The 18,203-nt window shown below is 42.8% G+C and overlaps 2 protein-coding genes across 2 annotated transcripts in view; both read right to left on the bottom strand.

Annotated features, from left to right (window-relative positions):
* LOC120040087 (somatostatin receptor type 5-like) overlaps positions 1–15,872 on the bottom strand; it is a 29,546-nt gene extending 13,674 nt beyond the window's left edge. The window contains exon 1 of the mRNA XM_038985351.1: positions 15,594–15,872. The gene's annotated coding sequence lies outside the window, so the exon portion shown is untranslated. The remainder of the gene's footprint in view (positions 1–15,593) is intronic.
* Positions 9,246–11,224, bottom strand: LOC120040072 (general transcription factor II-I repeat domain-containing protein 2-like). The gene has a single exon (XM_038985345.1). The coding sequence runs from the start codon at positions 11,222–11,224 to the stop codon at positions 9,413–9,415; it is 1,812 nt and encodes a 603-aa protein (XP_038841273.1). The 3' UTR covers positions 9,246–9,412.
* Positions 15,873–18,203: the final 2,331 nt, after the last annotated feature.

The raw sequence follows: 18,203 nt of genomic DNA, 5'->3' as shown, positions 1-18,203 counted from the left end.
AGAGAGTAAAAGGAGCAGGTTTCTGGGCACGGAAGAATAGATTCAAGGGATAATGTACAGACAGTATGGTAGGATGTGAATACAGTGGAGGTAAACCTAGGCATTGAGTGACGATGAGAGAGGTATTGTCTCTAGAGACACCATTTAAACCAGGTGAGGTCATCGTGTGTGTGGGAGGTGGAACAAAAGGGTTAGCTAAGGCATACTGAGCAGGGCTGGACAGTAAAATAAGACAATAATCACTAACCAAAACAGCAAGGGACAAGGCATATTGACATTAGGGAGAGGCATGCGTAGCCGAGTGGTCATGGGGTCTAGTGAGTAGCTAGGCGGGCTGGAGACACGGCGATTCAGACAGCTAGCGGGCCGGGGCTAGCAGGCTAGCAGAAGGGCCTTAACTTCTTATGGCTGCAGGGGCAGTATTGAGTAGCGTGGATGAAAGGTGCCCAGAGTAAACGGCCTGCTCCTCAGTCCCAGTTACTAATATATGCATATTATTATTAGTATTGGATAGAAAACACTCTAAAGTTTCTAAAACTGTTTGAATTTTGTCTGTGAGATTAACAGAACTCATATGGCAGGCAAAAACCTGAGAAGTTCCACTTCCTGTTTGGATTTTTTCTGGGGGTGCCATATTTTCAACCAAGCTCTTATTGAAAATACAGAGAGATATGGATGGGGTTTCACTTCCTACGGCTTCCACTAGATGTCAACAGTCAATAGAACTAAGTCTGATGACTCTAACGTGAAGGGGGGTCGAAGGAGACAGAAATTAGTAATCACTGCCATGAGGTGACCATGCATTCAACACGCGCGTTCACGTGAGAGGCAGCTCCGTTCCATCTCTCAATTGAAGTCGATGTAATTCTCCGGTTGGAACGTTATTCAACATGTATGTTAACAACATTCTAAAGATTGATTCAGTACATCGTTTGACATGTTTCTACTGACTGTAACGGAACGTTTGGACATTTCGTCACGTTATAGTGGTCGCGCTTTGAGACTTTGGTTATGGTGTTTGGTAAACAATTCGAAAGTAGCTAATTTGACATAAATAACGGACATTAACGAACAAATCAAGCATTTATTGTGGACCTGGGATACCTAGGACTACATTCTGATGAATTCATCAAAGGTAAGGAAACATTTATCATGTATTTTCTGGTTTCTGTTGAGTCCAACATGGCGGCTAATTTGGCTATTCATCTGAGCTCCGTCTCAGATTATTGCATGGTTCATTTTTCCGTAATATTTTTTTGAAATCTGACACAGCGGTTGCATTAAGGAGAGGTATATCTATAATTCCATGTCTATAACTTGTATTATATATCATCTATATTTATGATGAGTATTTCTGTTGAAACGATGTGGCTATGCAAAGTCACTTGATGTTTTTGCCACTAGTGAATCTAACGCCTCAATGTAAACTCAGATTTTTTGATATAAATATGAACTTAATCAAACAAAACATGCATGTATTGTGTAACATGAAGTCCTATGAGTGTCATCTGATGAAAATAATCGAAGGTTAGTGATTAATTTTATCTCTATTCTGGTTTTTGTGAAAGCTATCTTTAGCTGGAAAAAATGGCTGTGGTTATTGTGGTTTTGTGGTGACCTAACATAATCGTTTGTAGTGCTTTCGCTGAAAAGCCTATTTGAAATCGGACACTTTGGTGGGATTAACAACAATATTACCTTTAAAATTATATAAGACACATGAATGTCTGAGGAATTTTAATTATGAGATTTCAGTTTTTTGAATTTGGCGCCCTGCACTTCGACTGGCTGTTGTCATATCGATCCCGTTAACCTTTTATGGCTGCAATCCCGTTAAGGGGACGTCGCGACGGAAGAGTCAGTTGAAGCTCCCTCGGGCGGTTACGTCGGCAGACCAGTCATGATGGATTGGCAGGGCTCCGTGTAGTAAAAGGGTCCAAATAGGTATTGTAGCCCAAGAAAAAATAGGTATTGTAGCCCAAGAAAATTGGCTGATGGGCCTCTTCAGCTAACAGTCCGATATGCTCTCGACAGCTAGCGGGCCGCGGATAGCAGGCTAGCAGATGGGCATTCAGGGGACGTCACGACGGAGGAGCCTGTTGAAAACCCCCTCGGGCGGATTACGTCGGTAGACCAGTCGCAAAGGATCGGCGGGGAGTGGCTGATGGACCTCTTCAGCTAGCCGGGAGATGGGCCTAGCATAGGCAAGTCTAGGCTAATTGGTGCTTGCTTCGGGACAGAGACGTTAGCCAGGAGTAGCAACTCGGATAGCAGCTAGCTAGCTGTGATGATCCAGGTGAAAAGGTTCAGAGCTTGTGGTTGGAATCTGGAGATGTGGGGAAAAGGGTTCAGTATGCTCTGAGTTGAATCGCTCTGTGCAGACTGGCAGGAGCTTTGCAGACTAGCTTAAGGTTAGCTGATGACCGCTAGCAGTGGCAAGCTGACTACTAGCTAGTAGCTAGTTAGCTGGCTAGCTTCTGTTGGGGGTTATGGTTCTAAAGTAAAGAAAATAGCAGATCCATACCACATAGGGTGAGGCGGGTTGCAGCAATCCAATGTTGGAGTTGAGGTTAAAAAATCTTTAAAAAATATATACTAAATATATGCGAAGAAAATGCGAAGGAAAAAGATATATACACATGACACGACAGGACGAAGACAAAGACACCTGACTGCTACGCTATCTTGGAATGATACCACGCTCAAAGTTGCTTAGATCACTAGTTTTTCCCATTCTAACGTTCAGTAGAACAGTAACTGAATGCCTCGATGCCTGTCTGCATGGTTTATATAGCAAGCCATGGCCACGTGACTCACTGTCTGTAGGAGCAAACCATTTTAGTGAATGGGGTGGTGTACCTAATAAACTGGCAACTGAGTGTATTTTTTTTTATGTTTCCATAGGTGCTTTCATTTCACTGTCATGAGGATATGTTGCTATGGCAAGGTTATTGAGGGACAGGGAGTGCTCTTGTTTTCTTGGGCATGATATAAATGGGACGACAATAACAACAAAAAACAACAGCAATCCAATGTTTTTTGACAACTGCCACCCAGTCCTGCTCTTGGTTTCGTCATGCTCTTTGATACAGGTGTCACAGCCTTTGATGCCAGTCTATTTTGATGCTCTTCGATTGGTCGAGGGCCTTGATTCAATGCTGAGCACTTTCTGTCATTTCTCCTCTTTGCCCATCTGAGATAATGGATACAACATGAAGTTCATCGAGATAAAGATCCCTTAATTAATAATTTATAAACAGTTTTAAAATAGTTTACTTACCATTTATTAATCATTGTTCCTACATTTGTAAATGTCAATAAGCAATCTCTAAATAGTAATTTATATTCACAATTTGTAAATGATCAATATACTATTGTACTTATAAAACAGTTATAAATAAATTATTATCAACTCATAAAAGGCATTTGTTAATGGCTGACTAATGGTTTGATATTTATAAATGTATTTATATATAGTGCCTTCAGAAAGTATTCCCACCCCTTGACTTTTTCCACATTTTGTTGTGTTACAGCCTGAATTAAAAATGGATTAAATTCAGATTTCTTTTCACTGGCCTACACACAATACCCCATAATGTTAAAGTGGAATTATGTTTTTAGACATTTTTACAAATGATTTACAAATGAACAGCTGAAATGTCTTCAGTCAAAATGTATTCAACCCCTTTGTTATAGCAAGCCTAAATAAATTCAGGAGTAAACATGTGCTTAACAAGTCACATAATAAGTTGCATGGACTCACTCTGTGTACAATAATAGTGTTTACCATGATTTTTGAATTACTACCGCATGTCTCTACCCCACACATATAATCATCTCTAAGGTCCAGTAGCAGTGGGTGGGTAAAATCACTAGGGAAGCCAAGCCAGAAAAAAAGGCATATTACAACCTATGTGTTGTGATAATTGTGTTATTTGCTCTATAACCTGTTAGTTCATACAGTATGCCTTGCGGCCGTGATATATAGGCCTAAGACCTAGACAATAAGAGGACACAGTGGCAGAATAAATTCAACCCAACTTTTGTTTCATCACAAAACCGGAGAGCAACCTCTGTCCGGTGAAGTCCACAAAGCATATTGCATGTAGTGACAACTAAAAGATACCAAAAATGATTGAATCTAATCAATGTAACCTAAATATGATGTGGCTGTCCATGGTTCTGATTTATGTGTGTGTGTTGATTCACCCTACTTGTAGAGAAATGCCAATGCTATCCTCCTCTCTTTCATGTTGACGAAACGTCTATGTCCTAGGCTACCTGGCTAAAATGCATGCTCGCTAGCCTAACTTCCTTTCATGGACCATGTTAACTAGTTAACATTAACCTTCTACATCTAGCTACATATTGAGCTTCCATCCTCACAGGCTGGGGGCACACTGTATGAATTTATGATTGGATCAGAATCTCTGTTATAATCATTGGCCAGTATGGAGATTTAGGTTAAACCACAAGTCCAAATCCTTATCCCCATCCATGGCTAATTTAGGAATGGGACAATTTTAGCTAGCTAGTTAGCCACCGGAGGACAACAACACAATGAGATGCAACAATTCAAGTTGTTTCTGTTAATGATGTATTGCTCTCGATGTGGTTTGAGTGAAGCCAAATCCAAATTGGCTTCTCTTGACACTTTGTTTTGGTGCGCCAGGACCATTCACAGTTGCACTCACTCAGTTTAGCTCAACACTGATTGGCTATTATTTTATACTTTTTTTATCAAGGGAGGCCAAATTCTGTCTTCCTTTGCATTCAACGCTACGGGAGGCAACAATGTCATACACTTTTTGACCAGACAGAATCGGATAGATGGCCTACACATACAGAGACAGAGGGGCACTGTTTCGCTTGCTAAGATGCTTTCTCCGGTGAAAGATATTCAGCCTCTTGCGAATTGAATGAAAATTATGAAACACAGAGAGACAAAAGATAAGTTATTTTATGTTTTTTTCTAGGTACATTTTTTAGGGAAGCCACTGGTAAGGTCCTTCAGTCGAGTAGTGAATTTCAATCACAGATTCTACCATAAAGACCAGGAAGGTTTTCCAATGCTTCACAAAGAAGGACACCTATTGATAGATTGGGGGGGGGGGGGGGGGCAGATATTGAATATCCCTTTGCGCATGGTGAAGTTATTAGTTACGCTTTGGATAGTGTATCAATACACCCAGTCACTTCCTAACTCAGTTGCCGGAGAGGAAGGAAACCACCCAGGGATTTCACCATGAGTCCAATGGTGACTTTAAAACAGGTACAGAGTTTAATGGCTGTGATAGAAGAAAACTGAGGATGGATGAACAACATTGTAGTTAATCCACAATACTAACCTAACTGACAGAGTGAAAAGAAGAAAGCCGGTACAGAATTTAAAAAATATATATATATACATCCTGTTTGCAACAAGGCGCTAAAGTAATACTGCAAAACATGTGGCAAAGCAATTCCCTTTTTGTCCTGAGTACAAAGTGTTATGTTTGGGGCAAATCCAATACAACACATTACACATTACATCACTCTCCATAGTATAGTGGTGGCTGCACCATGTTATGGGTATGCTTGTTCAGTCTGCTTTCCACGTCTGCTTTCCACCAGATACTGGGAGATTAATTTACCTTTCAGCATGACAATAACCTATAACAAAAGGCCAAATCTACCCTGTAGTTGCTTACCAAGAAGACAGTGAATGTTCCTGAGTTACAGATTTGACCCAAATCTACTTGAAAATCTACGGCAAGACCTGAAAATGGTTGTCTGGCAACAATCAACAACCAATTTGACAGATCTTGAAGAATTTTGAAAAGAATAATAGGCAAATGTTTCACAATCAAGGTGTGGAAAGCTCTTAGAGATTTACCCAGAAAGACTCACAGCTGTAATCACTGACAAAGGTGCTTCTATAAAGTATTGACTCAGAGGTGTGAATACTCAAGTAAATGAGATGTCTGTATTTCATTTTCAATAAATTTGCTAATATTTCAAAAAACATGTTTTCACTTTGTGTTTATGGTGTATTGTGTGTAGATGGGTGAGAAAAAATATAAATTTAGTCAATTTTGAATTCAGGCTGTAACACATATAAAAGTGGAATAAGTCAAGGGGTATGAATAGTTTCTGAAGGCACTGTATATCATGAATGGGATATTTAGGAATTCTTAATGAGTACATTTATAAATGTGAGTAGGTCTACATTCACTTACTAATACCTCAGATGACGATTATTGTAGTTGCTTAGAAACCATTTATTAATTATTAATCAACCCTTTTGCAGCCCCTAATCTAAAGTGTGCACTATATATAGCTACTTTTATAAATGTTTCATAAATTACTTGTCACTCCCCAAAAGCTGACCATATTTGTAGATAGTACCTGACGCTCCACCTGTCACGATCGTCATAATAAACGGACCAAGGCGCAGCGGGATATGAGGACATCTTTTATTAGAGATGACGAAACACGAAAAACACTTTTACAAAACAAAACAACAAACGACCGTGAAGCTACAAACGTAAGTGCATACACAAGCTACAAACGTTCAACATAGACAATTACCCACAAACACCTAAAGCCTATGGCTGCCTTAAATATGGCTCCCAATCAGAGACAACAATAAACAGCTGTCTCTGATTGAGAACCAAATCAGGCAACCATAGACTTTCCTAAACACCTACACTGAACACAACCCCATACATACTACAAAACCCCCTAAACAATACACACACCCTAAACTAGACAAAACACACAAACATCCCCCATGTCACACCCTGACCTAACTAAACTAATCAAGAAAATATATATAACAAAGGCCAGGGTGTGACAGTACCCCCCCCCCAAAGGTGCGGACTCCGGCCGCAAAACCTGACACAGAAGGGGAGGGTCCGGGTGGGCCTTCCTATGGTGGCGGCTCGGGTGCAGGACGTGGACACCCCTCCACCATAGTCACTACCCGCTTTGGTGGCGCCTCTGGAACGGCGAGTCCCGGACTGAATACCATCCCATAGGGCGCCACTGGACGGAGGGGCAGCTCCGGACTGAGGGGCAGCTCCGGACTGAGGGGCAGCTCCGGACTGAGGGGCAGCTCCGGACTGAGGGGCAGCTCCGGACTGAGGGGCAGCTCTGGACTGAGGGGCAGCTCATGACTGGCAGATGGCTCTGGCGGATCCTGGCTGGCTGACGGCTCTGGCGGATCCTGGCTGGCTGACGGCTCTGGCGGATCCTGGCTGGCTGACGGCTCTGGCGGATCCTGGCTGGCTGACGGCTCTGGCGGATCCTGGCTGGCTGACGGCTCTGGCGGATCCTGGCTGGCGGACGGCTCTGGCGGATCCTGGCTGGCGGACGGCTCTGGCGGATCCTGGCTGGCGGACGGCTCTGGCGGATCCTGGCTGGCGGACGGCTCTGGCTGCTCATGGCTGGCGGACGGCTCTGGCTGCTCATGGCTGGCTGACGGCTCTGGCTGCTCATGGCTGGCTGACGGCTCTGGCTGCTCATGGCTGGCTAACGGCTCTGGCTGCTCATGGCTGGCTGACGGCTCTGGCTGCTCATGGCAGACGAGCAGTGCAGGCGGCGTTGGGCAGACGGCCGACTCTGACCTGCTGAGGCGCACAGTAGGCCTGGTGCGTGGTGCCGGAACTGGTGGTACCGGACTGGAGACACGCACCTCAAGGCTAGTGCGGGGAGCAGGAACAGGGCACACTGAGTTCTCGAGGCGCACTATAGGCCTGGTGTGTGATACCGGGACTGGTGGTACCGGGCTGAGGGCACGCACCTCAGGGCGAGTGCGGGGAGAAGGATCAGTGCGTACAGGGCTCTGGAGACGCACATGAGGCTTGGTGCGTGGTGCCGGAACTGGTGGTACCGGGCTGGGGACACGCACCTGAAGGCTAGTGCGGGGAGAAGGAACAGGGCATACTGGACCCTGGAGACGCACATTAGGCCTAGTGCGTGGTGTAGGCACTGGTGGTAATGGGCTGGAGACACGCACCTCAAAGCTAGTGCGGGGAGCAGGAACAGTGCGTACAGGGCTCTGGAGACGCACATTAGACCTAGTGCGTGGTGCCGGAACTGGTGGTACCGGGCTGGGGACACGCATCTCAGGATGAGTGCAAGAAGCAGGAACAGGACACACCGGGTTGTGAAGGTGTACTGGAGACCTGGTGTGTATAGCCGGCATCAAATCTTCCGGAACTTTAACACAAGTTTCAGACTGAGTACGAGGAACTGACACAGGTGGCATCGGACAGCTAACACGCTCCTCAGGGAGAATGCCATGCATACTCTGCCAAACCAACAGCTCTCTCTCTTCACTCTCCTCCAATTTCGTCAACAACTCCTCGAATGTCTCATAATCTCCCCTTCGTTCACTCTCCTCCAATCTGTCCAATAACTCCTCGACAATCTCAGACTCACCCCTCAACTTCGCCGACTGCTCCAAGTTCCCCCCCCCAAGAATTTTTTTGGGCTGTCTCTCGGGCTTCCTACCGTGTCGCCGTGCTGCCTCCATCTCTGCCTTGGGGCGGTGATATTCCCCTGGCTGTGCCCAGGGTCCTCTCCCGTCTAGGATTTCCTCCCACGTCCAGGAGTCTTGACATCGCTGCTGCTGCTTTTTACCACGCTGCTTGGTCCTGGTTTGGTGGGTAATTCTGTCACGATCGTCATAATAAGCGGACCAAGGCGCAGCGGGATATGAGGACATCTTCTTTTATTAGAGATGACGAAACACGAAACGAACACTTTTACAAAACAAAACAACAAACGACCGTGAAGCTACAAACGTAAGTGCATACACAAGCTACAAACGTTCAACATAGACAATTACCCACAAACACCTAAAGCCTATGGCTGCCTTAAATATGGCTCCCAATCAGAGACAACAATAAACAGCTGTCTCTGATTGAGAACCAAATCAGGCAACCATAGACTTTCCTAAACACCTACACTGAACACAACCCCATACATACTACAAAACCCCCTAAACCAGGGGTGTCAAACTCAAATACCCAGTGGGCCAAAATGTAAAACCTGAACAAAGTCACGGGCCAACATTGAACAAATGAACCTTTTAATATGGACCCAAACAAGTTTTGCTTTAACATTGAATATGGAACAAGCATCGCTTATTACCATACAATATATAATTTAATAGTGGAGACATGCAAAATCGAATTTCAAATGAAAAAACACATCAATGGCATTCATTTATTAAATAAATAAAATTTTAATAAAAATCGTATGCCTCTTTTCTATTTGCAGCCTTCTGATTTAAATACCAAAATAAACTTTTTCCACTGGCTAATAATTTTACAAATAAAATGATAATAAATCAATCAACCATTCAAGCCCATGCCTTGTAGCAAGAAAAAGTGCACAAAGAAAACGTTAATTATTGCACACTGATCTAATCTGATGTGCCCAAGCCAGATACCTGGCATCTCTTCTTGGATGCTAGTTCATCAATGTCTGGGCTCAGGCTCTGAGCTGAAGAAATCCTCAGTATCGAGCGAAGGTGTTCATCAGTCAGACGTCTCCTGTGAGTTGTTTTGGTCATCTTCATCGAGGAGAAAAGTTGCTCGCATAGATAAGTGCTGCCGAACATGGAGCGCATCTGAGCAGCTTGGGTGCGGAGCTGAGGCATTGTGTCAGGGATGAACCGTGGAAACTGTGCGGCGCCCACAGCATCATACTTTGACTTCAGCGTGTCGTTGCACTGGAGTTCAATCAGCTCCATTTGGATGTTGGTTGGTGCATTTTCCACATCAACTGTGAAGGGATTACTAAGCAGTTCAAACCTACATTTCTGGACATCGAAGTCGGCAAATCGCCGGCTAAACTCAGCGGCGAGAACACTGAGTTTTTCAGCAAACTGTGCGCATGGGAACACGGCGGTAGAGATCTGCGCTTTTATGGTTTGGCAGCAGGGAAAATGGCAAGGGTTTCCTTGCAGCGTCTGATTCTCCCACAGGCACAGTTTAGTTTTAAAGGCCCTCACTGCAGCGTACATGTCTGGGATGATGCGCCCCCGCCCCTGAAGCTGCAGGTTCAGCGCATCGAGATGGCTCGAGATGTCACAGAGAAAGGCCAGCTCACACAGAAACTTTTGCTCCCGGAGCTCTGCTGTATCCTTCCCTTTGGTTTCCAGGAATTGACATATTTCCTCACGCAGCTCGAAACATCTGTTCAGTACTTTTCCTCTGCTTAGCCATCTCACCTCTGTGTGATACGGCACGTCTGCGTATTCCGAACCACACTCCTCTAGAAAAAATTTAAACTGGCGGTGATTCAGACCTTTGGCTCTTATAAAGTTAACTACCTGTGTTACTGTGGTCATAACATGTTCCATCTTTAGGGCTTTGGCACACAGTGATTCCTGATGTATGATGCAGTGGTAAACAGTTAGCTCACCTGCACAGTTCTCTTCCCGCATCTTCTCCCGAACCATGCCCACCAGTCCACTCTTTTTACCGCACATCGCTGGCGCACCATCTGTCGTTAATCCAACGAGTTTATCCCACGGCAGCTTTATTTCAGTTACACATTTGGAAACCTCCTCAAAGATTTCCTTTCCTGTGGTTGTGCCATGCATTGATTTGAATCCCAATAGCTCCTCCGTAACACACAGATTTGAGTCCACTCCACGGATGAAGACTGACAGCTGAGCAGTATCAGATGCGTCGCAGCTCTCATCCACAGCGAGGGAGAACGCAACGAAATCTTTTCCCTTTTCCATCAGCTGGTCATACAGATTGGTGGCAAGATCACATGTGCGATCAGCTACTGTGTTCCTGCTCAGGCTCACGTTTGAAAATGCTTGCTTTTTCTCTGGGCATACGAGGTCACAAACTTTCATCATGCACTTTTTCACGAACTCTCCCTCATTAAAGGGCCGGGCTGATTTTGCGATCTCTGCTGCCACTATATAACTAGCCTTTACAGCAGCCTCACTTTGTGATGTGGCTTTTTTGAACATATTCTGTTGTGAAACCAAACTTCTTTTCATCTCCTCTACTTTCTGGCTCCTTTGAGTCATGTCCAGGTCCTTGTATTTGTCATGGTGTTTCGTTTCATAGTGTCGTCTAATGTTGTACTCCTTACTTACAGCCACGTTGACTCCACAAACAAGACAAACAGGTTTGTCTTTTACATATGTAAACAGATATTCTGCCTCCCACTTGTCCAGAAAGCTCCTGTTTTCTGCCTTTCTTTTCGCCATTTTTGGGAAGGGATAGCGCGCTGACAGTTGTAGCGTCTATGTTGCTATGACTACTGTCACAGAGGAGAGGGCGTTTCTGGGTCCTGTCCTGATTGGCGCGCGAAAACAACAGCAGAGCATTATGGGATTCGTAGTATTAGCGGTGAATGCGCTGTATAATACCGGCGGGCCAGCTCTAGTAGTAATTTGGTATTGTCTCGCGGGCCAAATATAATTACCAGAGTTTGACACCCATGCCCTAAACAATACACACACCCTAAACTAGACAAAACACACAAACATCCCCCATGTCACACCCTGACCTAACTAAACTAATCAAGAAAATATATATAACAAAGGCCAGGGTGTGACACCACCAATGGCTAAAAAGAACCTAAAACAAGCAACGGTAAAAGAAGAAGTACACAATTAAAGGACGTATAAGACATTTTTTTTAATTAAAAACAGAGTATCTCCAGAATACATTTTAATGCATGAACTTGCTTGAATAATTTCAGTTACGTATTTCATAAGCTTCATAACTGCAGTCATTAACAAAGGCCTGATAAATCACAAGTGATCATCAACTTGGGTAACTTGCAGTTGAACCAGAAGCATACGCACAGTGTTATATGGCTGCTGAACACTAGACTGGCCGGGCTATTTCTTAGAATCTCAGATAAAATGGTGATAATAGCTGTCCATGGGAATGAAGACTCTCAGCTGTTATTTGGTCCCACTAACTGGATGACTAGATGTAGAACACCCTCCTTTGCTACCTGGGAGGTATAATCACTGCTTCCTTGAACTGTTATTTTCTGTTATTTTTACCTGCTGGCATTTGCAGATAACGCTTTTTGCAAGCTGTGACCCTCTAGGGAACACAAAAAATCTCTGAAAAAAAGAGAAGGGCCATTCAGTTTTTAATTAAGTATCAGTTCCATTTTTTACCCAATCTAATCTTGCCCTTCAAACGGAAAGCAATCTCAAAGATTCTTGCCTCATAAATATCAATCTTGTTTTTCCATGTCGTGCCACTGTCAGAGTCAATAAAAGCTGATGATTTAGAGGCCACATTGTTTGAGGAAATAAGGGAACTGAACACAATAATGTATCTATCAGTACAGAAAGACTTCAGTGTCCCTGAAATGTAGCACACAGCTAAACATTTTCACCAATCAGAAAGCATTCAAGCACAAATTGGCCAAAAGATTCTCCTGACAGATAGGTGATCACAGCACACTAACTAATCCAACTAGCACTTGCATCACTCCTAACATATAGTACTAGGTTTACGTTTTGGCACTTAATCTGTTTTTACTGTAAAATATATTACATAAAAGACGAATAAATAAATTATCACACTTGTGAGGTAAAACATAGCTGTTGTGACAAGTTGTCTAGATAGTTGTTGGCAAAGATAACCTGTAAACCAAACACAGCCCTAGCAGACAGGCCTCTTGATAAAAGCCTTGTTTTACCTGTATGGGCCAATCAGTTAATTAGTCGGTATGGGAAACACTACTTAGATAGCCAATAAATCCATTCCTTCAGACATGGTAAACTCCGCCCACAACACCCCTCACATAGCCTGGTTTTCCAGTCTGTTTGTGCTTGAGCCAACTCCTCTCTTGTTGTCATGCCAAACGTTAGGTGGCTACAGCACAAAGAGCATGGGACCAGGCTACCTCACACATTCTTATGAAATAATGATCAGATATGCTAAACAACATGCAAAACTAAAGCAACCTAACAGAAATCTAAACTAAACATTCATGGAGCCCTCAAATCAGTTGGCATGTGTCCTACAGATTCAGTGCCATGTTAGTAACTGAATAATATGCAGCCAAAGGTATGGGTCAAAGTCAAGGACCATCATACAGTTGTAGGATCTTAATTTGATCACCCTGTTGCAGGATAACTGCAATGCAGGAAATGTTTTACTTGTAGTGTATTTGAAGTTTAAAAATACTTTTGCATTTTGTTATTTCCAATTTGAAACTTCAAACTTGATTTTCCCTATGACAAATGTATCAATCAACCCATATAAAAATGTCCATTAACTATAATCCACATGATAATCCACATTTCTTTTTGCTGCAGGATTACTTTCCTGTTGTAGCAAACTGGCTCAAATGAAGATCCTACATCTGTACATAACCACCATGTATGGCTTGGACACACCATTCGAATCAGTTTCCTTCAGTGTTGAATGCAAACAGGACCACGTGAGAACCAAGGTCAATGTCATTGCCATGCAAAGATGTTTACATACCTTATCTGCTTCCATATTTCCGCCTTCATCTAAAAATCCCATCCCAACAGTCACAGAACTAAGACACTGCTCTACTGACAACTCATAATATACACTCTTTGAAAAAAAGATGCTATCTAGAACCTCAAAGGGTTCTTCGGCTGTCCCCATAGGAGAATCCTTTGACGAACCCTTTTTGGTTCCAGGTACAACCCTTTGGGTTACATGTAGAACACTTTCCATGGAAACCAAAAGAGTTCTACCTTGAACAAAAAACAGTTCTACCTGGAACTGAAAATGGTTCTCCTATGGGGACAGCCAAGGAACCCCTTTGGAACCCTTTTCTAACAGTGTAGTCTCAAGATGATGTCTTAATAAAAGCCATTCATTGTTTTCTAATTACAACAAACATCATGAGACCATCTACAGAAGTTCCTAGCATTGTGTGTTTGTTCTGTATGGACTGTAATTGCCACATAACCACACATACTGAGTGTGCATGTGTGTGGGAGGTGCTAGATTCAATGAGTGTGTGTGTGTGTGTGTGTGTGTGTGTGTGTGTGTGTGTGTGTGTGTGTGTGTGTGTGTGTGTGTGTGTGTGTGTGTGTGTGTGTGTGTGTGTGTGTGTGTGTGTGTGTGTGTGTGTGTGTGTGGGAAAGCTGCTGGGATCCCAGATTTTCCATCTGAGCGAGGTCCTACCCACATATTCAAATCTGCCAAGAGGCCTTGAATAAATTAAAGAGTGATGATCCAGCATGTCTATAAATTAATTTTGGATGATTTATTAATGTTATTATTTTTAACCTAATCATGTGGGTGTTGTTCTACGGGGTATAGCTCTTCAGGGCTTGCTGACTCACATACTGTCCCTCCAGAGCTACGGACAGACAGATGGAACTCATCATGCTCATTGGTGAGTCTGCTCTCCTATGATCTTTAACTTTAACTGAGCTGTAGTTTTTTTTTAATTTTGATCGCCCCCGGGCCCTCTGTCCCAGATTTTCTACTGTGTGCTAAAAACATCCTCAGATTGCCTCAACTCTGCGCTCTGTCCATCTGCTCGTCCATCAATCTCCAGCAGACATCAGCCCCCAGCTTTTTTCTTATCAAAACTAAAGAAGTAAAAAATAAATATAATTTTTTGTCTTTTTCGGCTGGTGGGAGGAGGTGAGCAGGGGGGTGAGGGGTGTTTGGAGTGGGCATGGTCTGGAAGAACACCTTGCCTCTGTATTTTACACCTAGGGAAGGAATGTTGGCGAGACACTGTGATGAACAGCACGCGTCTAGCAACCCAAAGGGTGCGAGTTCGAATCTCATCACGGACAACTTCAGCATTTTAGCTAATTTGCAACTTTTCAACTACTTACTACTTTTGATTTACTTTGCAACTACTTAGCATGTTAGCTAACCCTTACCCTAACCGTAACCCTTTTAGCTAACCCTTCTACCTAACCTTAACCCTTTTAGCTAACCCTTCTACCTAACCCTAAGCTTAATCCTTTAACCTAACTCCTAAACTTAACCCTAACCTTAACCATAACTCCTAAACTAGCTAATGTTAGCGAGCTAGCTATTGTTAGCAACCTAGCTAGAATTTTTAACAGATCATATGTTATGCAAATTTGTAACATATTGTACGTTTGGCAAATTCATAACTTATGGTACGTTTCCAAATTTGTAACATATAATATAAATCCTATTTCATAACATATCATACGAAATGGGTGATGGAAATCCACAAATTAATACATACCATACAAAACGTATCATATCATACTAAATGATGTGTCTTGGGTTTACAAACAGAATAATACGAAATGCTCTGAGACCAGGTTGCGTTCAAAGGCACTTAAATCTTTTGTCTTGGCCATTCACCCTTGGAATGGCACAAATACACAATCCATGTCTCAATTGTCGCAAGGCTTAAAAATCCTTCTTTAACCTGTCTCCTACCCTTCATCTACACTGATTGAAGTGGATTTAACAAGTGACATTAATAAGGGATCATAGCTTTCACCTGGATTCACCTGGTAATTCTATGTCATGGAAAGAGCAAGTGTTCTAAATGTTTTGTATACTCAGTGTATATTGCTCTAGTAATAGACTAAACAAAAACCATTAAAAAAAAAATCTTACCTTTCACTTTTGCAAACACGTTTTTTCGGTAAGTATCCACAGCTGGGTGATTAAATAATGGTGAAGTTGTGCTTTCTCTTGAGAAATTACCCCAAAATTGTTACTTGCAAATAATAGGGTACACAATTGTTCTTTCTTTAGTGTGTCCGATATAAAATAAATCAATTAAAACGGAATGAACTTTCTTTTACGAGCACTTCCACCTGACTGTTCACAGTCCGAGAGGCAGCCTGCACTGAAAGCCACCAACATTACATTTGGCTACTCGTTGCACCATCACTCGCTTGTAACTAGGTAATGGGTCTTCTGCTCACAGGCGCCCCAGAGAGAAAAGTAGGAGGTGTTGAAATAAATTACTGTGTGTTTGTGTGTGTGAGAGAGAGAGAGAGAGAGAGAGAGAGAGATGGGGGGTTTAGGGGATTCTACTCTTTGAATTACATCTAGAGTCACTTGGACATTGCACTCCACCAGTCTCTGCCCACGTAATCTGTAGCCTGGTGTATGCCCTCTTGATAATAACTGAAGTATGCTGATCTTTTTCCCAAGGGAGTTCAGGATAAATGTTCCAGCACATTAATCAGTCACATACGTTTATAGCATGAGAACATCTGATAAGTACTGGTTTATAATGGCACAATAGAACCTATTGGACCAAAAATATCTTCCTCCTATACAGAGAATATGTTTGACAAGACCACCAGTTAAAACAGAGGCGCTAATGCTGGCAGTTAGAAACAAATTTATATTTTGCTTTTCTCCTGTTAGTTTGCTGTCATACGGACAATTCCAGTGCTCTCTCTCAGGCAAATCACTCTATCCTCACCAGGAATCCACTCAGCTGCTGTACATTTCTGTGAAGAGCCACTATAATGGAAGTCAGAAACCAGGAACATTTGGCCGAGACTGCAGGCTTAAGAATAGCTCCATCGGCAGAGAGCCCAGTGGGCCTGTCTAAATTGTGTTTCTTGCACAAAATGGTCATTACTTGGTCATTATGGGGGCCTCAAGGGAAAAGAAAATGGTCTGGTGTGGGGGCCTCATAGAACAAAACAAGCCAATGTGTAATAAATGTCTGGGACGATTTCTGTTCCCAGTCCGTCCCTGTCCATCGGCCATTAAGAGTGGTCAGTCAGCTAATTGGGGGATTCCCTCCCTGATGCATATCCCCAGTGGCAGCAGACCTCTGTACATTACAGAGATATTGCGACCTGTGGTGGTTAATTTCTGTATTACCAAATCAGGAGAGAGACAAACTTCACACACCAGTCAGAGTTATACTTAAACTACATCTTTAATAATAATAAGCTTTGCAATAGCATTTGACTTTCAACAATTCACTATTTCTAATGAACCGTTGAGAGTGACTACAGAAAATTACAAAGATCTTTTATAGCCAAGATACACCCCTCTCAACTTACATGATGAACCACAGATCTTAGGAACTGTTCACAAAGATTAAGATTTGTATGAAAGATATCTATAAAACATAGCAGACAGTTACTGCTGTGTCAACAGTTTTCATTGTAAAGACCAGTGTCTGGCCCTCTTACTCCAAAAGGGAACCGTCTCTCCCTGGCACGGCATAGAACAGAACCATTAGCTCATGTTCTCTGGAATGCTCTTTAGGTTTTATCACCCAAAGACATCGTAAATCTCCTCTGTCAGTGCTATCTCATAGAGGCCCATCCTCAGAGGAACACACACACACACACACAATAGTTAACAGAATACTCTATTCTGTTGAATTAAACAACCATTATAATATAATACAAGCATTATAACATAATCTTGCAATTTTCCACGACAGACCTCCCCCACAATGCCTGAAAGGTCATCCATCTCTCTCCTGCCTCCATTATTAGAAAAAAATTGGTAGTAAATGATAAACCAGCAGTCCCCTCTAGCCCATTGGAGTAGCTAAGCAGGTGAATTAAAAACCGAAGCAACCATACCAACGTTACTGCACACGTCACCACTTCCTGTGTTCCCCATCTCTTCTCCCAGAGCCCAAATGTCTGCTGAGGACACTGCATTCTCAGTTACACATCATGTGTCCTAATTAGATTTTTTTTACTCAAAAGAGTGATTGACATTCTGTGCATGAGGAGATGATCCAAAGCAAGCTGCTCAGTGTTCTCAGGACCATGGAAGTTGTGGTTGAGTGGGAGGTGTTGTGTAAGAAATGTCTCAATTGTTATTCTGCCTGCGATGGCATTGACAAATAAGGTATAAAATGGAGTAGTGAGCTGTGTGTAGGAGTGTGTACTTTATAGAAACAGAATTCTAGACCCAGGAGGACTTCTTGTCCGTTTTCTATCTTTTTCCTCTTCCTTTCAGCTGAAGAGACGCAATCGCTGGCTCACCTCAAAACACTAGGCAGCCTTGAATGACACACACAGACACAAACATATGCACATACATACACACACACTATCACGCTCTACCTCATTTTCTCGAGGCAATCATAACATTGTGCAAAAAGCTTGCTGAGTAATGCAGATTTCTTTTTTCAATTTGTCTCTCAATGTTCTCCCCCTATAGTTGGAAGCCTACGTTTATTTTGTTTATTTATTTATTTATTTTTATTTCACCTTTATTTAACCAGGTAGG

This window comes from Salvelinus namaycush, chromosome 3 (genome assembly GCF_016432855.1).
Source record: "Salvelinus namaycush isolate Seneca chromosome 3, SaNama_1.0, whole genome shotgun sequence".
NCBI classification, from domain to species: Eukaryota; Metazoa; Chordata; class Actinopteri; order Salmoniformes; family Salmonidae; genus Salvelinus; species Salvelinus namaycush.
The sequence above is the reverse complement of the archived record's forward strand: the minus strand, read 5'-3'. Positions and strand labels throughout refer to the sequence as shown.

Excerpts from the sequence above, each read along its gene's own strand:
- LOC120040072 (XM_038985345.1), bottom strand. The coding sequence starts at position 11,224 with ATGGCGAAAAGAAAGGCAGAAAACAGGAGCTTTCTGGACAAGTGGGAG.